This window comes from Onychomys torridus, chromosome 11 (assembly GCF_903995425.1).
Source record: "Onychomys torridus chromosome 11, mOncTor1.1, whole genome shotgun sequence".
NCBI lineage: Eukaryota > Metazoa > Chordata > Mammalia > Rodentia > Cricetidae > Onychomys > Onychomys torridus.
In genome coordinates, this window is record NC_050453.1 from 31,809,110 (window position 1) to 31,836,231 (window position 27,122).

Consider the following 27,122-nt stretch of genomic DNA (forward strand, 5'->3'; position numbering starts at 1 on the left):
GGCTTCAAACTCACTAAGATCTGCCTGCCTCTGCTTCCCGAGTGCTGGGTTAAAGGCATGTGCCACCACTGCCTGGCTAAAATAACTCTTTATAGTACATCATATATAAAAAACGTTTGCCTAATATAGTCTGGCATGTGGGGTGATAAAATTCCTATAGTAGTAAGAATTGATAGACATTTTCAGTCCTTAGAGAAATTATGTAAGACCACAGGTAAAAAGAAATAATAGTTTATAATGGAGCAATTGGTGGTGAACTCTAATAATCTACAACCAGAGGCTTGGGTTTTCTTTTATGGGGTGTAGTTTAATGATAATGTTGTATGATTATTCATAATGAACTAGACTAGGCTTGTTCTTGTATATTAGTTAGGAAATTATTTGTCTTAGTGCATCAGAAGTTCACATCTACATGGTCTGAACATTTTTTTTTGGTTGTTAAATTGAGGTTGTAACACCCATTATATAAGTGTACATTTTATAAGTATCACTGTATGCAATTATAGCATTTTATAGCATAGCTATAGAGCTTCATATTGCATGACTGAAACTTGACCCCATTTTTAGAACAACATCTCCACATTTCAGACTACCTTGAGCCTTCTAAACCTCATTCTGTATTCTACGTGAATGAGTTTGATTACTTTAATGCACCCTTTAAGTGAGACGGAACAGTTGGTTGGTGTCTTTGCCACTAGCTCAGACTTTTATCTGTGTTACAGTGTTTACCAATGTCTTTTCTTACTTGTCCCTGAGTAATACTGTATGTGTATCATATTCTCTCAATTTTATAGACATGCTGTGTTCTTCTTGCTAAACTTTTTATTTGAGAATAACAATGTTCTTTATGGTTAGGGTTCATTGTTTTGTACTTTATTCTTTATAATTTAAAATTGGAGAATTATGGGAATAATGTTGTGGGGGGTGGGATATATGTACACATGGGAAAGATTGTTTTGTTAGTTATACCTCTGAATTCTCATCATCACAGGCCTGAAACTGCTTTGGACCGTGAGCAAATTACTGCTGGTTATTCTATAGAACATAGTCAGCTGGAGACTCATTCAAAAACAGATGCTGCTAGAGACTCAGCTGAAACCGAAGGACAAAAGTTTTTAAGCAGATCAGTGGAAGATATAAGACCTCACCATGCTGATACAAATAATCAGTCTGCTTGTTTTGATGTGATTGAACAAAAGAGCTTAACTACTCCTCCAGAAGAGCGAATTTCGGCACTAGAAAGTCAACCTGCCCGGAAAAGAAGTGTTTCCCATGGATCTACCCATGCTCCAAAAGCAGAGGAGCAAAGAAACGAGCCCTCTGTCAGCCTTCCTAAGGTTACCAGCAGGTGTATTGATTCTAAAGAAACTGTAGAAAAGCCAGAGGAGAAGCCAAGAAAAGATGGCTTTCTGCGATCGTCTGAAGGACCTAAACCAGAGAAAATATACAAATCTAAATCAGAAACTCGTTGGGGTCCAAGACCAGGCTCCAACAGAAGAGAAGACAGTAGTAATGATAGGCCTGTAAGAAGGTCTGGTCCCATTAAAAAACCCGTGCTTAGAGATATGAAAGAGGAGCGGGAGCAGAGGAAGGAGAAAGAAGGTGAGAAGGTTGAAAAGGTCACTGAAAAGGTTGTTAAAACAGAAAAACTGGAGAAGAAAGAGCTTCCTCTTCCTCTGCCACCTCCAACACCAGTTCAGGCACAGCCATTGGTTCCAACACCAGTTCAGCCAGAACCAGAGAAACTACCATCAACAGAACCTTCAGCTTTGGCTCAGAAGCCGTCTCAAGAGAATGAGAAGCCTTTGGAACCTGTGGCTAGTGTCCAGGTAGAGCCTCCAGTTAAAACTGGAGACCAACAAAATGTTGTAGCACCAACAGCCAAAGAAGAAAAGCAGTCCGAGAAAGTCATCCACAAAGACTTTGTTGGAACAGAACGACCTCGGCCGGATTCCAGACCAACAGTTAAAAAAGAATCCCCTTTACAAACTCCTAGGACCTACTGGAAAGAAGCTAGAGAGAGAGATTGGTTTCCAGACCAGGGCTACAGAGGCAGAGGCAGGGGAGAATATTACTCCAGAGGTCGAAGCTACAGAGGCTCTTATGGGGGTCGTGGCAGAGGTGGTAGAGGGCACACTCGTGATTATCCTCAGTATAGAGACAGTAAGCCGAGGACAGAGCATGGCCCTTCAGGACCTCTCAGACAACGAGAAGAAAGTGAAACACGGAGTGAGAGTTCCGATTTTGAGGTTGTTCCCAAAAGAAGGCGACAGAGGGGTTCAGAGACTGACACAGACAGTGAGGTTCATGAAAGTGCAAGTGACAAGGATAGTTTAAGCAAAGGCAAATTTCCCAAAAGAGAGGAACGGCCTGAAAACAAAAAACCTATCAAGCCCCAGTCTTTTAAGCCTGAAAATCACGTCCGAATAGATAATAGGCCATTAGAAAAACCTTATGTAAGAGATGAGGATAAATCAAAACCAGGTTTTCTTCCCAAAGGAGAGCCTACAAGGAGAGGTAGAGGAGGAACATTCAGGCGAGGTGGAAGGGACCCCGGGGGCCGACCATCACGCCCTGCCACCTTAAGAAGGCCTGCTTATCGGGACAATCAGTGGAACCCAAGGCAAGCAGAACCTCCAAAACCTGAAGATGGAGAGCCACCAAGAAGACATGAGCAGTTTATGCCTATACCCGCAGATAGACGACCTCCAAAATTTGAGCGGAAATTCGACCCAGCTAGAGAGAGGCCACGAAGGCAGCGTCCAACCCGACCACCAAGGCAAGATAAGCCGCCTCGATTTCGACGGCTGAGAGAGAGAGAGGCCGCTTCAAAAGCAACTGAGGTGCTGGCACCTACAAGTGGCACAGTTAATAATGTTGTTCAAGAACCAGTCAATCCCCCTGGGGACATATCTGGAAATAAGACCCCAGATTTGTCTAATCAGAACTCTTCAGATCAGGCAAATGAGGAATGGGAAACAGCTTCTGAAAGTAGTGATTTCAATGAGAGACGTGAAAGGGATGAAAAAAAAAATGCTGATGTGAGTTCACAAGCAGTTGTAAAGGCTGGAGAGAATGTTTTGCCTCCAAAAAGAGAAATAGCAAAGAGAAGTTTTTCTAGTCAGAGACCTGGAGTTGATCGACAGAATCGTCGTGGCAACAATGGCCCACCCAAATCAGGAAGGAATTTCTCAGGTCCTAGGAATGAAAGAAGAAACGGCCCACCATCAAAAAGTGGAAAGAGAGGGTGAGTACTGTGTTTAATATTTAAAACTGCCTTTACAAAAGTAAAAGCAGGAGATGCGGTTGGAAGTTGCCTAAGGGGCTAGTTACGTAGAGGAACAAGACATTGTCCTCCCCAGTGCTGACTTCTGTTCTCCAAGGTGGTGCTTGAGCGGCAGGACTTAGGTGTGCGATCCTCAGTGTTCTAAAAAGGCTGTCTTGGGAATGTGTCTGCAGCTTTGGAAGTACTAATATGGCGAGAAAGGAACATGCAGTTTCTTCATTTGTTAATTGCTCCTGACACTAATGAGTAGCTCTCCTCTTTTCATTTCTCAAAGGGTGTTCTACGACTTGAATATGTTACAGACATGTATCCTGGCACTCTGTGCTGTTTGCTCAAAAGTCCTTATTGAGTTGTCAACATATATTCCCTTCTGGAACTTTATAATAAATAATCCAACTAGAGAGACCCAGAAAGCAAATTCCTGCCTATCCACCCTGGCTCGGGTGGCCAACATGAGTCCCATGGCATTGGATATTTGTTTATTTTTAAGGAGTTTTCAGGATCGAGGATATAGTAGATTAGTTGGTGGAAGCGTTTACCTAGAACTACATAAAACCAGGCATGGTGGTACTTACCTGTCATCTCAACATTTGGAAAGGTAGAGATAGGGAATCACAAGTTCAAGATCATCCTTGACTAGATAGTTCAAAGACAACCTGGGAGATTAGACTGCTTCTTTTAAAAAAAAAAGAAAAGAAAAAGAAAAAAAGGAAGGAAATTTTTAAAAACTATGCTAAGGTTGCCCTTCTCTTTTAAATATGAAAATGTTGGTTAAATGTTAATATTGGTTTCAGTATTAAGAATATGAAGAAAAACCAGAGTATGGGATATATTGTAGCATGTACTACACAGTAAGCATTCCTTAGGCAAAATTTCCCAGGTTTGTGTGGGGATGGAGAGATTGCTTAGTGGTTAAGAGCTCTGACAGCTCTTGCAGAGGACCTTAGCACCCATGTGATAGATAGCTAACAAGCCCCTGTAACTCCAGTTCTGGGGGGTCCTCCAACCCCCTCTTCTGGTCTCCTTGGGCAGTGCACACATGTACAGACATAAATACAGGCAAACCAAACACTTTGATGGTCGAATTTCAAATAATAATACTTAAAATTTTGATCTGACTTTTGAGCTGTGTAGATAGCAGCAGCTTTAAACTTACACAAATACCAGTGGATGGTTGTGGTTGCGACAAGAGTTCTGAAGGGCCCATTTAGAAGAAATAATTCATTCTTCAAGTGTTGGGAGTCATGTCAGGCATTTAGTAATCCTTTATCTTGAGAAATTGTGTGGACTGATAAGAAAATTAATCAGTAAGCCCTTATATTATGTGTTTATCTTGGAACTTACTAAAATAAACCTGAGAATTGTTATATCAGGGAACAAAAACTAGGAATGTATTTGACTTATGAAGTGAGTTTTCCTGTTAAAGTTGTTTTTAATATGTTTACATCAGTATCTAAAACTCTAAGGTGTATATATGCCAAACATTTAGAGTGCTATTTTAAAATCCTGTTTTCATATAGTGCCCACTTTAGGAGTGGATCCAATCACAGATATGACAGATTTTTTTCCCCTATGTCCATGTCGTAGCTCATTTATAAAACAGTGGGCAAATGGACACAATAACCTCCTGAGGTTTAGAATTCTAAAATTAATTATTGGGGAGAACTTCAAAGACCTCTGCTGTATTGGTATCCTCAGTTTTAGTGAGGTTATGCCTTCAGGCGGCTGCTGAGACAGACTGGGCCTTCTTAACAAACTACCAGGAAGAACATTTTTCTATTGTTGGAGTATGTGAAAATCATCTCATTTTCTATAGGCCATTTGATGACCAGTCTTCAGGCACAGCTGGTGTTGACCCTGTCAATGGTAATGCTGCACACCACCAAGAAGGAGCACCTAATGGTGCTGGACAAAAGAATTCCAAGGATGGTACTGGAAAAAAAAGAGAGGACCCCAAACCAGGTCCTAAAAAGACCAAAGAGAAAGTAGATGCTCTCTCACAGTTTGATCTCAACAATTATGCAAGTATGTTACAGATTCCTTTATTTCTTGGTAAATTTAAGCAGATACTATAGAAACATATATAGCATATATAAAGCATTAGACCTTTATGTTAAACATAGAGATGACTGTGAAATTCTAACTTTGGCTTAAACTTTATAAATATTGAGTACAGTTTTTGTTAATGATACTCTAGGAAGGTTTCACTGTTCTTCATGGAATTGGTGAGGGTTAAAATTGATCAAACCAGTAAAATTGCAGGGGTTGGGGATTTAGCTCAGTGGTAGAGTGTTTTCCTGGCAAGCACAACACCCTAGGTTCGATCCTCAGCTCTGGGGGAAGGAAAAAAAAGCACATGCCAGTAAAATTGTGAAATAGGCACGACAAAGCAGAGGAAAACATTAAGTGGAGATTTTGAATTAGAACTGAAGTGGTTCTGGACTTTATTTACTTATTTATTTATTTGGTTGGTTGGTTGGTTGGTTGGTTGGTTGGTTTTTTGAGACAGGGTTTCTCTGTGTGGTTTTGCACCTTTCCTGGAACTCTTGGTAGCCCAGGCTGGCCTCCAACTCACAGAGATCCACCTGCCTCTGCCTCCCGAGTGTTGGGATTAAAGGCGTGCGCCACCAGTGCCTGGCCTGAACCTTTATTTTTTAAAAAAGAAAATGAATGAATGAATGAGTAGAAGGCTGAGTTGTTAGGGTCTAAGAATCCAGGAAGAATCCACCAGGAAAACCGGGTTCGAGCAAACAGAAAATTTATTGGAAAAGTCTGGTCTATCAGGGAAGTGACTGGTATAGAATCCGAAACATGTCCCCAAGACAGGAAAGCAAGCATTTTAAAGGGGGGGGGGGAGAAAGAGGGCAATCCTTCAACTTCAACCAATCAAAACAACATGGGGATACGCAGTTAGGGACTTTCCATGGTGGCGGACCCCCAGCCTATTAGGAGAATGTTGCCTCTTCTCTTTCAAAATACCTTGTGCTTTCTTTTTTTGTGGTGATGTGAGGTGAATGAGTGAAGATCCGAAGTGGGTATACTGTTAGTTACAAGAGTTACTTCAGCAGAAGCATTGCAATACCTCTAGTTGGTCTGGCAACAGCTACCAAATAGCTCATGGACAGGTATTCTCAATAAGCTACTGGAATGCTGCCACACGCCTCTAATCTCAGCACTTGACAGGTAGAGGCAGGATGATCTGTAGTTCAAGGCCAGCCTCAGCTGTACATGTTTGAGACTGTTGTGGGCTACATGACACCCTGTTTCAAAAATGCAATTTTAGGACTTTTTATTTAGTCTTGTTTATGAAACTTTTTCATTAAGGTGCAATGGCTTTGAAATTTGCTAATCCATTATGGGTCGTCTCACAAGGTAGGAAATAAGTTATACTCTAAAATTTTTCATGCCTGCAGGTGTTGTTATAATTGATGATCACCCTGAAGTAACTGTAATTGAAGATCCCCAGTCAAATTTGAATGATGATGGCTTTACTGAAGTGGTATCTAAAAAACAGCAAAAGCGGTTACAGGATGAGGAACGCCGAAAGAAGGAAGAACAAGTTGTACAGGTTCAAAGCTCATCATTTTCTTGCTAGTTCATATGTTGTTTGTCAGAGCATGTTAGCAATGGGCAGGTTTACTCCTAACGGCGTTTGTATTTAGCTAAAGAGTTATCATCTCACCTGGGAACTCTAAACCTAAATTAGGTAATTTTTAAAATGAGATAATTGCCGGGCAGTGGTAACGCACGCCTGTAATCCCAGCACTCAAGTTCGAGGCCAGCCTGGTCTACAGAGCTAGTCCAGGACAGGCTCCAAAGCTACAGAGAAACCTGTCTCGAAAAAAAAAAAAAAAAAAAAAAAAAAATGAGATAATTGCTGTAGCTTGTCTTTTTCCAACAATAGATCTAATGTGTTACTAATTTGTTCCATGGTAGAATTCAGATTGTTTTAAATTATCTTGGAAATTGAATGATCACAGTACACAGATCCAGAAGTGACTTCTTGTCTTTTGGAGGGAGGGTTCGGGGAGATCAAATTCACTTCAAACTTTGTTAAATATTTCGGATTGATGGGGGGGGGGGGTTAATCTTGTATATAAAAATAAGTTTTTTTCTCTTTATTATCTTTTCTTCTTGCAGTTTTAAATCTCATTAGTACCCTGACGGTGTCCAATTTGGAAAATTGAAATAGCCAAGTTAGCACTAGGAAGTTGTAGAAATAGTAGGAAGTAGAAATTACATGTGTGCATTGTTTCTTTGGGCATATTCTTGACAACAGAAATGGTTCTGTCAATTTCTTTAAGGTGTGGAACAAAAAAAATGTAAATGAAAAAGGAAGAGGTCAAACTTCTAAACTCCCTCCAAGGTTTGCCAAAAAGCAAGCCCCAGGGACTCAGCAAGCACAAGCTCCAGCCTCGGCTGCGGTGTCCATCTCTTCCTCGGCTGCGGTTTTAACATCCCCAGCAGCTTCAGTTCCAGCCTCCACCTCAGCTCCAGTTCTGGTTCTGGCCTCAGCCACTGCCCTAGCTCCAGCCTCCACCCCAGCTCCAGTTCTTACTTCAAGCTCAGCTCCAGCTCCACCTCCAGCCTCAGCTCCTGTTCCAGTGTCCACTTCATCCTCAGCCACAGCCTCTTCCTCACCCCAAGTCTCAGTTCCAGCTCCAACTCCTATCCTTGCCTCAGCATCAACTACAGCCTCTGTCCCCATTCTCGCCTCAGCTTCAATTCCTATCCTTGCTTCAGCCCTGGCACCAGCTTCAGTTTCTTCCCCCACCCCAGGAGTCTCAGCCCCAGCTGTACCAACTATTTCAACGTCAACTGCCCCAGCCTCAGCGCCAGCAGCCTCAGTTCCACTTGCCCCAGCCTCGGCTGCAACCACTGCCCCAGCCCCAGCTGCACCAGTACAGACGCAGACCCAGACCCACAAACCAGTCCAGAGTCCACTTCCACCTCCAACACCATCTTCAAAACAGCCACCACCTTCAATTAGATTACCTTCAGCTCAAACATCTAATGGCACAGATTATGTAGCCACAGGAAAATCCATCCAGACTCCACAATCACATGGTCCTCTAACAGCTGAATTGTGGGATAACAAAGTGGCTGCTCCAGCTGTGCTGAATGACATCTCCAAAAAATGTAAGTATGCAACAGAGAGAAGGATGGGGTAGGAAAATAGATAGAAATACTGACATTTGTTTTCTATTTTACTTAAAAATTCAGTTAAGCTTTTTTTTCCCCACCTAGCCATCTCATTTTCCTAGTAGGGAACAGTAGTAGCAATTGTTTCTTAGTTTCTTCTTGAAATGTTTATTTCTAAAATAAGCATAGTTAACAACAACATACTTTTTTTTAATTTTGAAATTTCATATCACCCTAGTTAGAATGGCTGTTAGAAAAACCAACAGATGCTAGTTGAGAAAAGGAAACCCTTATACACAACCAGTAAATTATCTCTGCCAGTATGAAAATCATTATGCAGGTTCTTCAAAAAACTAAAAATAGAATCACCATAGGATCCAGCTCTTCCATTCCTGGGTATATATCTGAAAGGATTTATGTCAGTAGAGATGCTCAAGCTTTGGTGTTTATTTAACAGTATTCACAGTAGCCAATATAAGTAATCAGCCCAGATAAATCAGTAACCGATAAATTAGTAAAGTTCTAATATAACACAGTGGAATTTTATTCAGCCATAAAGAAGGATGAATTATGTCATTTGCAGAAAAGTGAACAGAAATGGGGATCAACATGTTAAACAAAATAATCCAGATTCACTAGAACAAGTCGTCTGTTTTTCTTTATGTGTGCTTTAGATTGTTTGTGAATGGGGGAGTAGGTGCACACAGGTAAAAGTAAAGAGGACCTACATGGGAGAGAGAAAAGATCTGTTGATCAACAAGAGAGATATTGGAAGGTTAAAAAATAAAGCTATGTGTTTCTCTCATGTGGAATGTAAAGTTTGTATAAATTTAGGAAAGAGACCATTTAAGATGAAATGGAAAGAAAGGCACCATAGCATGAAAGGGTAGAACAGAGTGTGTTTTATGTAGACAAAGTGATGATATATGTATGTAACAGACCTTGATTGGGCCTTACTTATTTTGACGTGTAAGAATCTGTTAGCTTGATAAGGCACACACCTTAGACTGGCAAGTCTGAATTCAAGGACAGCCAGGAATACACAGAGAAAAACCCTGCTGGGGGTGGGGTAGTGGGGGCGGTGTGAAAAAAATTTGTGATGTAGAGAATTGTATTATTGTCAGACTACCATTGCAACTAAGGATTGAATATTAGACTTCAACATCTAAATGTTAATGGTCACATTTTTCTCAATGACTTTTAGTAGGTCCTATTAGTCCACCACAGCCACCTTCAGTCAGTGCGTGGAATAAGCCCTTGACATCATTTGGATCAGCAACTTCATCAGAGGTAAGAATAGACTTACTGGCATTGATGGAATTAGTGACCTAGTTTTTTACCAGATTCCCCCAAGTGCCCACTTTAAGGAGATTTCTACCAGGGTCCAGAACAGATGCTACACTGAGGGCTATTCAATGAATCTAACACACTGAGCTCTTTAGTCCATTCACTTTATTCTTCCAAGTCAATTTTATCTACACAGTTTCTTTTCTGTTTTCATGCTTAGCTCCTCTCAGTCCTCTGCTCTCAATCTTTGTTCTCTCATTTCTCTCTCTCCATTCGTTAAGAACTTATTAGTAAAAACTATAAACTCTCAGGGACAAGGATTCTGATAAGAGTCACACTTGGCAAAAACTTGGTCAGCTTAATTGGTGATTGACAACAGCTGTAGGTTGTAAAAAGTTCTGGCTATCTCTTAAAGGGATCGCTACAAGGTTTACAAGGAAAGAAATAAAACAAATGAGAGATTTAAGGAAAAGGCAAAGAATACATGTACTATTTTATGTGATTAGTAATATCCAGGCATGGTTAGTCAGTTAACAGCCTTTTTCTGTTAGTCACTGAATCTCAGGACCTGTATATAATTAGTCTACTGAGCCTAAAAGTCTTGCACTAAAAACTGGTATAGAAATAAAAATAGGGTTAATTGTTATTTGAATCAGAGTGGGGAGGTGCTAGTTAGTGGAGGAAGCTTAGGGCAACACAGGTGCTATTGATCTCTAGAAGGACTAAGATACACTTCTGGTTCACTATAATTCTTCTGAAGGGTTTTGACCCAACAAGGCCAGGCCCGTGCAATTCTGCTCTATGAAAGTTCTATGAGGACATTTTGTCTGGCCAATATTTACCTTGTCAGTGGCTAAGGGTGGAGAACAAGACCTCTAATGGACCAATAGACCTAGTATGAAGCATATTTTTGTATGTTTCTATTCATAAAAATTGTTAAGCCGGGCGGTGGTGTCACACGCCTTTAATCCCAGTGCTCGGGAGGCAGAACCAGTTGAGTTCAAGGCCAGCCTGGCTACATAGAGAAACCCTGTCTCGGGAGGAAAAAAAAAAAAAAAGTACAGTTAAATAAGAAACCATCTTCTAGGCCATCCACAACTATGTGTACCCAAGATTGAGATGTAGTCATGAGATTACATATACACATTACATGGAAATGCACTGTAAATGGGGAGACTTGAAGCTGATACTGCACAGGAAGTTTACAAGAGACAGCCAATTCATTCAAAAGGCAGTAATTCCGTAATGCCTTGCGTGATGGTTTCCTCTAGCAGATCCCTTAGTTCTGATAGGTTGACCTTCTGAACTCTAGTTGTCACCTGCTGTATACTCTCATGGCCTTTTCTACCAGTGGCTCTCAATAGTTTTTTAAATAATTTCTCAAACTTTATTGTAGCTCATTATTAACCTAAGAGGGCCATTGAAACAGATTAAGTTCATGCCCAGAATTTCTAATCCATCAGGTCTGGGTTGTGTTTTGTAGCCAGGTGATATTAATGCTACTGGTCCTCTATATTTACAAGCTGTTTTTTCACCTTTAGCTAAAGGTTAAACATTTCTTTTCATTCTGATATCCAGAAAAAACCTTGTGGTACAGACCGTAATACAGTCACTATTTTCCAGGCTTTCCTCATGTTCATATATAATAGGGTACTACAGTTTACAGGTTACTGTTCTGTCATTTTTCACTGTGTGCAGTATTGGTAAATGGTGTTTTGTCAGTGGCCATTCTCCCTTCTAAGTTCAGCTCCCTTCTGGTGCTGAAGATAGAACTGAAAGACACTGTCTTCATGGGGCCTCCATGATAGTGTGCGGAGAGATCGGCAAGAATGCTGTGTAATGAGGAGACTAGACAAGGATTTTGTCAAAGTAGATGGAGGTAATTTAAAGTGGCAAAGAGATTCTACTTGTGTGATATTTGAATAAAGATTTGGAGGAGATACAGAGAATAGGCCAGTCAAATATCTGAGAAAAAAGGTCAATTCTCAGTTCAGAGGATAGCAGTTCTGAAAGTCATGAGGCAAGAACAACTGGTGTATTCAGAGTAGTCAGAGAAGTCCCTTGGCTGGAGTGAACAGAACAGAGCTGAGAGCTTATAGGGGCTTTGGAAGACAGGGAAAACCATTGGAGGGTGTCATGGATGCAAAGGAGTGACAGGGCATAACTATAGGTTGTTCTGGTAAGAATTGTCTGCATGGGTGAGGGGGCAAGGGAGTTTAAATGACAGTAGTCAGATGATATAAACCAAAGAAATGATATTAAAGGTCATTGAGCAAATGACCTTTAATATCATGATAAATGTAGAATGTCAGGAAAAGGAGAACTATTGGTGTGAACAGGAAGAAAGAAAAAAATTGTCATCAATTTCAAATGAGCAGCTACACATGAATCAGAATTAGCGATGAGAATAAGAAGTTTTATAGCTACATCGGAGATGTTATTGCCTGGGCACAAGTGTTAAGAGTTCTTACTGCTCTTGCAGAGGGCTCAAGTTTGGCTCCCAGCACCCACATCAGGTGGATCAGAGTTACTTGGAACTCAAGTTCTAGGGGGATCTGATTGATGTATCTGGCATGTGCTACTACCCCACCCCCCCCCCCCCGCAAAGATTTATTTATTATGTATACAGCATGTATGCCTGCAGGCCAGAAGAGGGTGCCAGATCTCATTACAGATGGTTGTGAGCCACCATGTGGTTCCTGGGAATTGAATTCAGGACCTCTGGAAGAACAGTCAGTGCTCTTAACCACTGAGCCATCTCTCCAGCCCCCCACACTTTGCTTCTTATCATCTTCACGTTCTCTGCAACTTCCAGCTAGAAACTGCTTTCTGAGAGAATGCTGTTCCTTTACCTTGAAATTTTTATGTTAGCAAAATTGGCATTTCAGACATTGAAGAGAATTCCCTGATATCTTTCCATTATGTTTTATTTGAGAGAGAGAGAGAGAGAGAGAGAGTGTGTGTGTGTGTGTGTGTGTGTGTGTGGTCATCCTGAAGTGTCATTCCTCGGGAGTCATCAACATTGCACTTTGAGCTACTGTCTCTGACCAGAATGTGAGGCTGATTAGACTAAGCTGGCTGGCCCTTGAAGCCTGGGGATCTACCTTTCCACCTCTCTGTTGCTAGGATTTCAAGTACATCCTAGTCCAAGCCCACCTGGCTTTCTATATGGGTGCTGTGATCAAGATCAGATACTGATGATTGTATAACAAGTACTTTAATAACTGAGCTATTTCTTCAGCCGCATAGGTTTTTTTTTTTTTAAGGTGTGTGTGTGGGTATGTGTGCAGTTGTAGGTACCCAAAAGAGGCCAGAAGCATCCACTACCATGGAGCTGTAATGTCCGACAGCTTTGAGCCGACTGATCTGGGTACTGGAAACCAAACGGGTCAGTCTGCACGAGGAGCCCTCTATCAGGCCCTGCTAGTAGTCCTTGCTTATCACTTTGGGTTAACTTAGAGAACTCAAAACAGGTATTCTCTTATAGTTACTGTTGCTCATTTTCTATTCATTCAACTACATAGGAGATTGTAATTTCTACATCATTAGTCATTTTTAGTTACAAATTGCTGTAGAACACTCTTAACTTCCTATAGAAATTTAAACATTGACTAAAATAAAATTTTATTCTAACTTACAGCAATTTTGTCTAGACTTTGGCACCCATAGTATAATTAGCCACACTAAGTTCAGTAAGGTCAAAAATCATATGGAGTAGCAATTTGTAAGTCACTGTGGCTGCTGCATGCATCTAGCCTCCTGTGTGCTGTCTTCCATCACTGTTAACTGCTGGGCTCTGGCCTCACTCACCTTTTGTGCTGTTAACTTTTACATTACATTAGCTGTTCCAATTTTTCTGAGACACTTTATATTGGTAGTTATTCCTTTCCAGTATGTTTTGCTCAGGAATTTCCTCTAACATTCTAAAGTGACCTTTGCTTAATTCTGTCTTAGCTTTTCTTAATATCCCCTACCCAACTTTTTGGTCCTTCATTTTATCCAAGAAAATCCAAATGATATTGCCTAGCACAAAGAATATGTTCAGAAAACTAGTGTTTTAATTAGTGGCTTGATTCCATGGGTGTACATATCACCTCACCATTCACATAGTACTTTATTGGGTTTTTTATTTGGGTTACTCTCAAAGCAGACTTTCAGGAAATTGTTGATACTGATAGTTACTATCTTTCTTTTCCATTTATACCTTTGGCATTTGTTGATTTTACATTTGTTTTAATGATGGCATAACTTGAAGCTTTTCTTGATTTTCCTCATCACAGAGCTAGGACTTTGAAGACTTAAACTGGATGCATATTTCAGTCAAGTCTGAACTTTGCTTACTGTGCTATACCAAATGTTAAACATTATTTTATTAGGGAACAAGAAACGGTCAAGAGAATGGTGTGGAGATTGGAATTGACACAATTCAGTTTGGTGCTCCAGCTTCAAATGGGAATGAAAATGAGGTGGTTCCCGTGCTTTCAGAAAAACCAGCCGACAAAGTTCCAGAACCTAAAGAGCAGCGTCAGAAACAGCCACGGGCAGGGCCTATTAAAGCTCAGAAGGTGAGTACTGTTTGTAAGGGAGATGTGATTCTGAAATGGACAGAGACAATTATTGTAAAATCGGGTTTAGTGTCTAATAAATCTTTCACTATAATGAAGTTTGTAATAAACATTGACTTTAGCTTCCAGATTTAAGTCTGGTAGAAAACAAAGAACATAAACCTGGTCCCATTGGAAAGGAGCGATCATTAAAAAATAGAAAAGTTAAAGATGCCCAACAGGCAGAGCCAGAAGGACAGGAGAAACCCAGCCCAGCTGTGGTCAGAAACACAGACCCTGGCGCAGCAAAAGAAACCAAAGCCGTCTCAGAGATGTCTGCTGAAATAGGAGCAATGATCTCGGTGTCATCTGCAGACTATGGCACTGATGCAAAGGTAAGCAGCATGCCCTGATGCAAAATGAGTGACGGGAACATCAATCCTGTACTTTTTGTGCTGAGCATTGTATTATGCTGGTTGTTCTTTAGCAAGCTTTTATTTGGGGAGATACTTATATAATATAAATGTCTCTGCAAAAAAAAGTTACATTTTTGTAGAAGTTTGTATTTTGTTGAATGGGCTTAAATAAAAAACTATAAGATTAGAATTCTTTCCCTTGAGTTTGTAAGCATTTCAAAGATGTCTCTGTCTGGTATAGCTTTATCTGGCCTTCTATTATAATTCTAAACTTAAAAAAGGGACACACTTGGAACAAATCACTGTGTCTGTGGTTGAACACTAAAATATTGACTTGCTTTCCACATTGATTGAAAGATGTATATCTTTTAAAATAGAGTCGGCTCCCTTATGTCTCTTGAGTTCAGGACTCCTGAACTCCAATCTGGATCAAAAATACTCTCCCTGAAATATAGGGGCTAGTTGTTGTGTTGTTGTGTTGTTGTTGTTGTTGTTAGGTTTTGCTTGTTTTGTTTTGTTGTCTTCTTTAAACTATTATATCCAGTAATAGAACATTTCGTTGTATTACATGTTGTTAGTAATGTAGAGAAGATGGTAGTTTGTTTAGAGATACTGTAACATTTTATGTAAAAGATTCCAGCATCCACATGTCTGCAGGCTCACTATGTAACCAGATATGCCTGTAAGGGCAAGTTACGGAAAATGACTGGGAAAAGATACTTGTCTTCATCTGGAGACATTGCTTGAAAATGAAGGAAGAAGTGATATTTTGTGTTAATTGTCATACACCTTTAATTTTTTATGTAAGTAGGAACTAAAACAGTCCTACTTTACCATATTCAAAGAAGAGATTTAAACAATATAACTCACAAATAGTTAATCTTGTTGATAGCCTCCTACCTAATGCTGTGAAGTACATTTTAAATATGTGCAAAAAGTCTAGCAGCAGTTGAGATATTGTTCCTTGAAGGTACCATGCTTTATTAGCCTTCTTCTGGATTGAAATTCAGGGCATAAAGTTTTATGATCTCTTTCCTTCCAAAACAGCTTTACCTCTATTCTATTAAACTGTCATAAGGTGACTTATAAATTCAGCTTTAAAGGACTTTTTCTGTTACTCCTCCACAGGAGTCTGTAACAGACTATACTACACCTTCTTCTTCTCTGCCTAACACTGTGTCTACTAATAATGCAAAGATGGAGGATACTTTGGTTAATAATGTAAGTAATCAGAGATTTGACGGGTTTGGATAGAAACCTGGCTGTCATCTAATACGTTGTTGTCTTGTCTTAAATACACTGTCATGACCAATATTGGACTCTTAACAGGGAATGAGTTGATAGTAAGTTTGTGTTTATGAGCACTGCAGTAAATATACCTACTAAACCCAAAGCTGTCGTCATTTTCTTCCCCAAAACAAGTTAGTAGCTTTCTAAGACCAAGACTTGTGTTAAGGATTGATTTTTATGGGCACTCATCCTATTAACCTAGTTTGGTAAAAAAGTGTTGGGTTTTCCCTTATATACTACAGTTAATTTTATTTGGTTGAGTAATTTGTTCACAATGAGACTTTTTTAATGGTGCAATGAAGCTATACTCATTTAAGGTCATTAGAATAAAAGAAACCATTTCTGAAGAATCAAGCATTTCTTTTGAAATTTAAATACATAAGAGGGGGCTTTGCCAGCATTCCTTTTATGAAAGTTGAGCTATAATATGTACATGAGTATTCCAAAATTTCTTAAACTTTCTAGTATTAGGCGATGTTGTGTGGCAAATTAAGCCCTTGTTTACTAGGGACAAGATTATAATTGGATGTTTTAAGTCAGTACAGTATATCGTTTTTCCTAGTTCACTACAGATGAGAAAATACTCTAAATATGCTAAGTAACTTGCTGTGGTCACATGCACAGTATAATTTTGGACATTTAAAAGTTTCTTGTATTTTTCTCACTTTATAAGGGAAAAATTTGGTCATCTGATCTCCCTTTCAAATATAAATTTCTATAATAATCAAAAGCTATCATATTTAAATGTTGATTGTTCTTTCCAAAAATACTTTTATAGCTACAATTAAAATTTTCTTCAAAAGGACTTAATCATTTTCAGTATAAAAATCTTGATTTTTGTCTTATATTTTTCCCTCATGCTGTCTATTCGTCCCTCTAGCATCAAGTATGTGGAATTTTAGAAAGGTGAGCTACATTAGGGGTCAGTTTATTAAGATTATAGTCAAATCAAAGCACTTGCACTACATAGCTGAGGAAAAAGAATAGAGAGGAATGAGTTGTACTTGATGTTGAGAACTTGATTGGCTTGTCCAGTTATTAGAAGTTGTAAGATTGCTTCATGCACCATACCCTGGAACCTACCACTCCCCTCTCCACCTTTATGAGAGAAGATTCCTGTGCAATAGGAGCTCTTCTAAGAGCTGTTTGTTGAGTTTCAATGCTGATTCCACTGCTAGATGACCAGCCAGTAACATTCCAGCAAACTTCATGAGTTTATGCTTTAATTGTGCCATCTCTCCTTAGTAAAAAATGGGAAAAAAAAAATATTTGCAATATTTTCAGCTGGGCTGTGGTGACACACGCCTTTAATCCCAGCACTCAGGAGGCAGAGGCAGGCAGATCTCTGAGTTCAAGGCCAGCTTGGTCTACAGAGTGAATTTCAAGGTAGCCAGGACTACACAGAGGAACCCTGTCTTGGGGCAGGAGGATCACTTTTTTTTTTTTTTAGAAAGTGTATGATGCTCTCTGCTGATCTATGATCTGAAATATAATTGGAGAAATGTAAATTTTATAATTCTCTAAACCTATAACATTTTGTCATTTAAAAATATATACAGAGATGAGCACTTCAATAGTCTCCATGTGCTCCTAAGGCCAATTAGCATGTGACGTTGTACACTGACAACTACTTGGAAGGAAGAAATCCAGTCTTGTGTATATGTGAATAATCTCCATTTAATTATTAGTAATGTGTCTAAGTCATTTATAAAAGCAAAAACATAATTTAGGTAGATGGCTTCAGTGTTGCTTCCGTGGGCCAAGAGTGGTAGTGATTCTGTGCTAATTTTAACAGTCTCCAATGGGAAAAATAATAAGGCCTTTTGAGATGTCTTGATTAATCTGTTAGAAGTTTCCATTTCAGATGTAGAACTTTGGTCTTTAAAAATATAATCTGGAACTGTATTGTGAGGCACCAGGAACGGAATCTGGGTCCTCTGTCAAAGCAGTAAGCACACCGAGGCATTTCTCCAGCCCCAGTATAGGCTTTTCAATCAGTGTCTTAACTTGGGTAGTAGCTTGTATTACCAGTATTAAAATTATTGTGCACTTTGCCCCACAGAGTTAAGTACAGCTGACATTTTTTATTACTATAGTTTCAGGATTTATTAAAGAATCTTTGTTAACTAATAAATGTTTTTGACAGATCTCCATTAGAGATAGTCCATAGTATCTCCGTGATTTTTTTAAATCTGAAATCACCCCAAGCAGTTATTTTTCTGAATAAATGAGTGAATCATCAAAAACAAACATAAAGCAGTACACATAGTAAAATTACAAGATCTAGGGACTAATTTTTTTTAATACAGATAGTGCATAGTAGCTAAAGTTTCTAACAGTATTTGCTGCAGTCCTCCCCTTACACACTAGAACGGTTTGATGTGGTGAGGTAAGGTATACAGAGGCTGATTGTGTTGGAGGAAAGAGGTCTTCTACCTTTGCATTGCTGGGTTAAATGCTCAGGATAAGAAAGTCGTATTTCTTAGAACTTCATCGCACAGAGTATGGCTCTTGGATCAGTATTATTAACACTACCTGGGAATTTGTTTAAAATACAAGATTTGATTTAAAAATACCTGAGTAGTATGTACTTTATGTTCAAGGCAGGTTCTTTTTTCCTGACAATTTGTGTATACCCAAGCAGATAGTTTTTCTCTTCAGAACTTTAAACATAGTTATCAGCCTCTGTAAGCATTGTAACTTAAGTAGTCAGATACAGCACCCTTAGAATACATTAGCACTGTGACTGATGGGGCTTTTGCAGCACACTTAGATTGTGATATGTTGCCTGCCTTTTCAGGTGCCCCTGCCCAACACCCTTCCCCTCCCTAAGAGGGAGACTATACAGCAGAGCTCCAGCCTAACTTCAGTTCCTCCCACTACTTTCAGCCTCACCTTCAAGGTATGTACAGCATCCATCTCCAAGGCTCCTTAATCATTGCATGCAAGGGACATAAGTTCACAGTAATAGTGGTTTTGAGTTATGTCAAATTATACCTTAAAATTACGTTGGCTTTTAACACTGCTTGGCAATGGCAAGTCTATTATGCTTGTGAATTTTGACATAAAAATAGAATTACAGTTTGTGATTTGTACTCAACTACACAGTACTAATTATGGTAAGAATGTTTTTTTTTTCCTATAAGTCATCTGTAAATTCAATGAATGCAGGAATATTTTATGAAAAGGCTATTAACATAAGCATACTTGCTAAGCAAAAGTGGGAAGTTTTGGTTTGGGGTACTAAAGATTGAACTTGGGACCTCACATTTGAGGCAAGCACTGTACCACCACATCCCAGCCATATGTTTACTTTTAGAGATACATTTAGATATAGTGTAGCCCAGGCTAGCTTTTAACTTTGCCATACTTCTGCTTCAGCTTCTTAGATAGCAAGGGTTACAGACTGTCCTGTATCACCAGGCCTGGCATTTGCCTTGTTTTTCTAGCCTATTTTCACGATTTTTTACCTATGTGAATTCTATAAGAAGGTTACTTGAGGTTATCTTCTATGATTCACCTTAGGGTGGGCTAGTGGTTAGGGGGAGAAAACATGAATTTTTTTAAATGTCTGTAGATGTATTTATTGATGCCCTTTTGGGTTCATAATCTGGGCAAGCATGGGATTAGCCTCTAAAGGCAGATTCTCCTGATTGGGTTGTCGTGAATCTTTGATGTTGCACAGGGGAGGAAGGGGAGGCGAAATTGTTTCAGTCATGTGGCCAGTGTTCATTCTAGACTCTTGCTGCTCAACCTCACGGTCACTTCTTTGTAAGAGTTAATAAACCTGTGAGGCTGTGACGGAGATGTCCATTGTGCCCTGTTCTTCCTGTTGACTACCTTTGCTGCTGATTTTCTACTCAGAGGACTGTCTCAATCTGCATTCCTTTTATATAATTCAGATAATTTGTATGCTTATATTGATCAGATTTCATATAAGCAAATGTAATGTCATTTATATGTTTCTGAGTCAGTTGTTAATTCTTTATAATACCTCTTGAGCTTTGCCTTTTACTCATTTTCAATATTCTAAGAACTGTTACATACAGAGTAAAAATTAAATTAGCTTGATCTGTCATCCTGTCGTTTTACTTTTTTTTTTTTAAACCTTTCTTGGAAAAAATACTTAGTTGTATAAGGTTCTATATGGGCATTATTTCCAGCATGTAAAATAATTATAGTTTTAGTATCCTTCAATTCCAAAGACAAACTGTTTCCTTGCTGTATAAGAAGTGAAATTAAGCCAAGTATATATGTGAACTATATCCCATATCATGTTAATTGCCTACTGCTAAAAAGACATAGTAGTCTTCTCAAATTACTACAGCGCCAAAATGTCAGGTTACTATAACAGTGGGCAACAAACTTATGTTCCCTACACGATGTTTGCTTTTGTTTTACAGTTACTTTTAACAGATTTTAATGAAGATCAAAAGTTGGCTTGTCCTAGATATGTACATTGTTTATTTCAGAAGAAATCTCCCAACTAATAAAATAATTATGTTTTTAGACTTCCTCTTATTACATTATATATGGAGAGTGTAGTACTTAAATAGGGTTGGATGTTCATCCACAAAGTCAGTCTTCTGTCAGAAGCTAGGCAGAAACCTCAGCTGTCCCTTAAGGGATGGAGGTGATACCACAAACCTGGCTATGGATTCCATCATTCAGAACAACTAAGGAGAAACTCAACTAAAATACCAGGGTACAACATATTCCAAGTAAGAGCTCAAATTCAGGGCAGTGCAGGAGCAGAACGGTCTCTAGATGTGCCATTCTAGGATTTAGAAAGGATCTCTGGATTTGGGGGGAGAGGGCAGGTTCTAGTAACACCCTACCCTCCACAACTTTTATTTTTAAAATAAAAGTATATTTGAATTAGCACAGTGATTGTGAGAAATACATATGCATTCTTAAACATAAAGGAGTTGAGCAATTTGATGTTTTAATGGTGGCGGTCAGCATAAAATTAAGTGATGAGTATTATGTGTGTTTTTTTAAAGGGTGTTGCTAAAGTTTTCTCCAGTCCTGCCTGGCCCACAGTCAGGACAAATCTCTCTCACCCGCCAGTTCCGCAGCTGCTCAGACCCAACCAAGTAAACACACAGAGACTTACATTACTTATAAACTGTATGGCTGTGACAGGCTTCTTGCTAACTATTCTTATATCTTAAATCAACCCATTTCTATTCATCTATAAGTTGCCACATGCCTCGTGGTGGCGACTGGCAGCGTCTCTATGCCTCAGCCTTCCACTTCCCAGAATTCTCTTCTTTGCTTGTCCTTGCCTATACAATCAGCATTTTATTTATACAGCGCAATATCCACAGCAAAAGGGAATATGATAAAGTACACATTAAGGTTGTTTCAGAATTTAGAAATTGCTTGGCAGTGGTAGCACACACCTTTAATCCCAGCACTTTGGAGGCAGAGGCAGGCAAATTTATCAGTTCAGGTCTACAGAGTTCTAGGACAGCCAGGTCTACACTAAGAAATCTTGTCTCAGGAGGAAAGGCATTTAGAGATTGGCATTTTAAGAGCTAATATGTTAATAGTATTAAATGTTACTTAGGAAAAATGACCTCTTAAGAGATTGTGGTGGGTTTTCCTTTCAACCCAAAACTTCCTCTAGTAATACTGAGAACCTCATAGCCTTGGTAAAGGGATCTTCCTCTGCCCTCCAGTTCAGACACTAAATAGCTAAAATTATTCAACATTTGAACAATGGCTGGTCTAAGTTGATGTGTGCTGTAAGAGAAAATGAAATAGATGCTGCATCTGAAATTTTAATATTAAAAAACTTAAGAAATGGGTGTGGTGACGTTTGTGTAAATCTCAGGACTTCAGAGATGAAAGCAGTTCAAAGTCATCCTCCAGTACATAATGAGTTTAAGGCCAGTCTGTGGTACAATAAAACAGTGGAAACAAATTAGAGATATGTCTTAGTGCTTTTTATATCAATTATTATTTTAGTTATTTATATATAGTCTTAAATTAACTGATAACCAAATTAATGCTACCTTTTTGTTTTTACATTTTTTTAAATGTAGCTGGTAGAAAAATGAAAGTTGTGTATGTGTTATCATTGTTGTCTGAAAGTTAGTGAGCAGTGCTGCTCTGATTTGAAGGTCTAATTCTGTCTTCTGAAAAATGAAGAGTACGGGTAAATCAGGGCCACAATACAAATGGCTGCAGGCAGTACAGCGGCCTAGAATTTTGTCCTAGTACTTTGCCATCTGCATTCAAGAAGTGTTGTTTAAAGAAAGAATGGAGAGAAAGGATGCTTCAGAAGGCCCTTCCTGACTTCCATCCCATAGAGGAGTCATACTCTTTTTCTTACACTGGTGGGGAGGTGGAGCTTTAGCCATAGTTCAGTGTGTATTTCTTAAAGCCTCCGATTAATTCTATCTTAAAATAATAATGACCGTTTGGGTGAGAGAGCAAGTAGGCTTAAACTCTCAGTCTGACACACTATTTGGAATCTACATTCTAGGATGTAGAGAGTGTGGTCTTTTGGTTTTTCTTTGTTTTTGTTCTAGTTTGTTTGCTTTAACAGAAATCTGTTTCGTTGCAGATGGAGTCTGCACGTAAGGCATGGGAGAACTCTCCAAATCTGAGGGAGAAGGGGTCTCCGGTCACTTCTACAGCACCTCCCATTGTGAGTGGAGTCAGCAGTAGTGCCAGTGGGCCAAGCACAGCTAATTACAACTCCTTTTCCAGTGCAGCGATGCCTCAGATTCCTGTTGCTTCGGTCACTCCGACAGCATCATTGTCAGGTACACATTTGTCATACGTAGTGTTCCTTACAGGAGTGATCATAGTTGCCTGATGGACCTACACAAGCACTGTACCTCTGAATCGCTCCCAGCTTAAATGATAGGCTATTTATTCTTTAGGAAAAAGTTCTCCCCTTCTCTTACCTAACCTCTTATTTGTCTCTCAGAATTTTAACGTTCCTGTTTTATTGATTGCTTACTAGAAAAGATTTTTCTACATCCTCCCTCGTTAAGAAAAAATGTATCTTTTCTAAATTTTTTCTGTAAAGTTCACCTTTTTGTCAATTTTACTATATCTAAATAATTTTAAACCCAGTTTAAAAATACAAATTCCCATAGGTTGTTTTTTTTTTTTTTTTTCCCCTTCAGTGCCTGTCCGGTTTAAAGGTACTAATGGAGTATTTTCTAATGAAGAGTTAGTTAGGCAGTGTTTTTACTGTTGGAGTGGGTCTGGGGAAAGTCTGTCACAGACTGGACTTAGAAGTAACTCCTTCCTTCCTTACAGTTTTGCACAACTGCTGACTTAGAGGCTTTATAGTTCTTAAAAGAAAAGCAAAGGTTTCTAAATCCTTGACTTCCAGGATAGCACATTCCTTTCATTTTTCCTAAATGCAACCATGCTGCTTGTGTAAAAACAAAGTTTATTTCAGGCTTTTACAGTATTCCATGATGTTTCCAAAGCAGTGAGAAATGCCTTTCTTTTTTTTTTTTTTTTTTTTTTTTCTCCAGAGCTGAGGACCGAACCCAGGGCCTTGCGCTTGCTAGGCAAGCGTTCTACCACTGAGTTAAATCCCCCACCCCAAGAAATGCCTTTCTAATGGATAAAAAATAGACTTTGTACAGAATTTGCTTGCTCTAGTTGGTTTTTATTTGGTGATTATTACATTGTTCTTTTTCCATATTGTGAGAACCCATTCCACAACTGGTATTTGGACTGTCCTGTACATGTACATGTTTTTTTATTATCTGTAATTAATGTATTTAGATGAACCCAATGTAGGCATGGTGGCACACACTTGTGATTTCAGTACTTGAGATACTGAAGCAGGAAGACTGGAAAACTGAGGCCAGTCTGGGCAACTATGTAGGCACTGTCTCAAAAGAAAATGAAAGAAAACCCTCAGCAATGATTCCTGTATTGTAATGTTGTGCCAAACAATGCCCAGTTGTATCTTTCTCTCTTTAAAACTTGTCCATTCATTCCACACTGCCCATTTGTAAGATGTCTTAATAGACTAGCTTGAATTCCCATCTACTTGAGTGGGAATTGATATAAAATAAACATAACACTGTGGTAGGATGACTTGAATGTTCCCCAGCCTTTCTTTGGAATCCAGTGACCTCCTTTTCCCAGGTCTAGCTTCCCTCTGCTGTTTGATTGAGCAAATGTGACAGGGATAAATGTCTGTCCATATTTGGTAGTGACATGACTGGTTTCTATTGTTGTTGCTGTAGTTTGGTTTTCTTCCCTTTTCTTTTCAAGACAAGGTCTCTTGTATTCTTAACTGGCCTAGAACTCTGTAGATGAGTGAATGATTCTGGCTCCACCTCCTAATGTGGAGATCACAGGAACTCTGTAGTAGGATTACAGGCATATGCCACTATGCCTGGTTTATGGAGTGCTAGGGATATGGTGCGTGCTAGGCAAGCACCTCTATCAACTCAACTCCGTTGCCAACCCTTGAGATACTCCAGTCCCCTCAAATATTTTTGATTTGTGGTTGCTTGAATGCTTTAATATCTATAGGTCCCATAGAACCAGAAGATATAACAGGTATGAAGAGTGAACAGGCTATGTTTTTCTCCCTTTTTCCAATACAGGAGCTGGCACTTACACTACCTCTTCTTTGAGTACAAAATCTACAACCACATCGGACCCTCCTAATATTTGTAAAGTAAAACCCCAACAATTACAGACAAGCAGCCTACCTTCTGCAAGTCATTTTTCACAGTTAAGCTGTATGCCTTCCCTGATTGCCCAGCAACAACAGAGTCCACAAGTTTATGTGTCTCAGTCAGCAGCAGGTAATAATTTTAGGTTTGGTTATAGGAATTTAGAAAATGAAGACTCATGCTTTTCTCATAACTCTTTCAAGCTTGATGGTTTGTTTGTTTTTAATGTACATTTCAAACATGTCCTTTGTGGATTTGAATCCTATCCTTCCATGACAAGAATTCTGGGACTCTTAGAGGGGTGTGTGTGTGTGTGTGTGTGTGTGTGTGTGTGTGTGTCTCCGTTTTTTGTCTTGTACATTTATGACAAATTAGTGCCTTAAAATTTACAAAGTAATTTGTGTGTGCCTTCTATTTCATTAAAATCACCAAAGTATCTTGAAAAAAAAAATAGTGAAGTTCTTGAGAACATTAAGAACAGAAAATAAGAAAAATGTTGTAATGGTGACTGTTACAGTGGCCATCACAAATGCTTAAACTCACTGAAGGTTTAAATTCTAAATAATGCCATTCATAATAAGGTTATACCTGATATCTAAAGAAATGTTTTACTAGTAATGCATAAAGAACGTGAATTAACAGTTCTTTCTTAGAAGATTTATTAATCTATATTGACTGTTTTATAAATAATCTTGATTCCTATCTGATAAGTTTAAGGGTGTTCATTTGACTGTGGTATAATAGTCACAAAAATAGTATGCTTGGGTCTTCAGAATATATTGCTATACAAAAACAGCAAATCACAAAATTGTATGTTTGAAATATGTAAAAATATATTTAAAATCTGTGCCAAACCTTTTTGCTTTTCAAGACAGGGTTTCTCTGTGTATCTTTGCGCCTTTTCTGGATCTCACTCTGTGATCCAGTCAGGCCTTGAACTCACAGAGATCCACCTGCCTCTGCCTCCATGGTGCTGGGATTAAAGGCGTGTGCCACAACCACCCGGCGCCAAACTTTTTAATTATTAAATCCCAATTGTTTTGACATATGTTGCCCTATTCTAGTCAGTAGTTTAAAACTGGAGTGGATTTGCTGAATCAGTGGTTAGGTTCAATTTTTGTGTGAAATGCTTCCAATAGATAGCCAATTGAAAACATATGAGAGCATCTATTTCATATGACCCAGTAGTACCAAATTTACAGTGTTTTATTTACATACACTTCTCTTCTAGAAGTTTTATATCTTTACATTTACACTTTTTCTGTGACTATTAGGTTTCACATTTGGAAATAAGCTAGAAAATTTTTTTTTTGGAGCTGAGGATCAAACCCAGGGCCTTGCACTTGCTAGGCAAGCACTCTACCACTGAGCTAAATCCCCAACCCTAGAAAATATTTTTTTACTGCTGTAAGCAATTTGATTTACTACTTGGAAAATTCTGAAATTTAGACAATACTGTTTATTTTTCCTGATGGTCTATAGCTCAAATCCCAGCCTTCTATATGGACACAAGTCATCTATTCAATACCCAGCATGCACGATTGGCTCCACCTTCCCTGGCTCAGCAGCAAGGTTTCCAACCAGGCCTCTCTCAGGTAAACATTCTTTGACACTTCTCTTGGATTCTTAGTTTTTTGTTTTTTGTTTTTTGTTTTTTAATCCACTTTGAATTGTCTTGTGGATAGGCTATTAGCAAAACTTGGAAATAAAGTTTAATTCCCCAAATTACCAGAGCTTAATAGTTACTATTATGCAGTAAGTCATAGAATAAAAAGAAAATTGTTGTTAAAAGGGAACTGATAACATACTGTAAATCTTTTCTTTTTATGTCTGGGTTTTTGTTGTTTTATTTCCCCGTCTTGTGATTTGTATGTATGAAGCTCGTAGCTGTATAATGCACTGTTTTTTGTTATTGCAGCCAGCATCGGTTCAGCAGATTCCAATCCCTATCTATGCCCCACTGCAAGGGCAGCATCAAGCCCAGCTGAGTTTGGGGGCTGGACCTGCTGTTTCCCAGGCTCAGGAATTATTCAGTTCTTCAATTCAACCATATAGGTAAATTGTATTAAAAGTTGACATTTTTAATATTATAATTGCAGATTATGTGGTATCTAGTGCTAACTCTTTCCCCAAACCCTAGGGTACCATGTTATAAACTAAATAATTAAGCATGTTCATTATATGTTACAAGCCTCTCTTTGGTGATTTCAGCTAGGCCTTGTTTTGTTCATGGTTCAGATAGGATTTTTATAACCTGTGGGCCACCGTCTTGATTAGAGGATGACTTAAGAGTCCCAGCACTCGACCTTGACCTTGATATCCTCCCTATGCTAATTCCCTGCAAGATTCCACCCTCCTGAATGCTTAAGGGAAGCTCCTTGTCTGTGTATCCAGCATATTGGGTGTTAACGGCTTAGATAGCTTAGATACAAGATTGTAAAAACATCAGAATCGAACTTCTGCCCTCTGGTGTTCTCCCATTGTACTG

General features: G+C 39.0%; 1 protein-coding gene across 8 annotated transcripts in view; it reads left to right on the forward strand.

Annotated features, from left to right (window-relative positions):
• Prrc2c (proline rich coiled-coil 2C) overlaps positions 1 to 27,122 on the forward strand; it is a 70,723-nt gene that overhangs the window by 34,531 nt on the left and 9,070 nt on the right. For 6 of the 8 annotated variants that reach the window (XM_036203040.1, XM_036203037.1, XM_036203041.1 and 3 more), the window contains exons 16-28: positions 992 to 3,247; positions 5,103 to 5,311; positions 6,700 to 6,854; positions 7,591 to 8,425; positions 9,633 to 9,718; positions 14,092 to 14,280; positions 14,403 to 14,654; positions 15,804 to 15,896; positions 18,766 to 18,867; positions 22,540 to 22,741; positions 24,563 to 24,766; positions 26,117 to 26,229; positions 26,553 to 26,689. In XM_036203040.1, the coding sequence (XP_036058933.1) occupies positions 992 to 3,247; positions 5,103 to 5,311; positions 6,700 to 6,854; positions 7,591 to 8,425; positions 9,633 to 9,718; positions 14,092 to 14,280; positions 14,403 to 14,654; positions 15,804 to 15,896; positions 18,766 to 18,867; positions 22,540 to 22,741; positions 24,563 to 24,766; positions 26,117 to 26,229; positions 26,553 to 26,689 (4,833 nt within the window). The remainder of the gene's footprint in view (positions 1 to 991; positions 3,248 to 5,102; positions 5,312 to 6,699; positions 6,855 to 7,590; positions 8,426 to 9,632; positions 9,719 to 14,091; positions 14,281 to 14,402; positions 14,655 to 15,803; positions 15,897 to 18,765; positions 18,868 to 22,539; positions 22,742 to 24,562; positions 24,767 to 26,116; positions 26,230 to 26,552; positions 26,690 to 27,122) is intronic. The other 2 variants (XM_036203043.1, XM_036203045.1) reach the window with 2 other exon arrangements.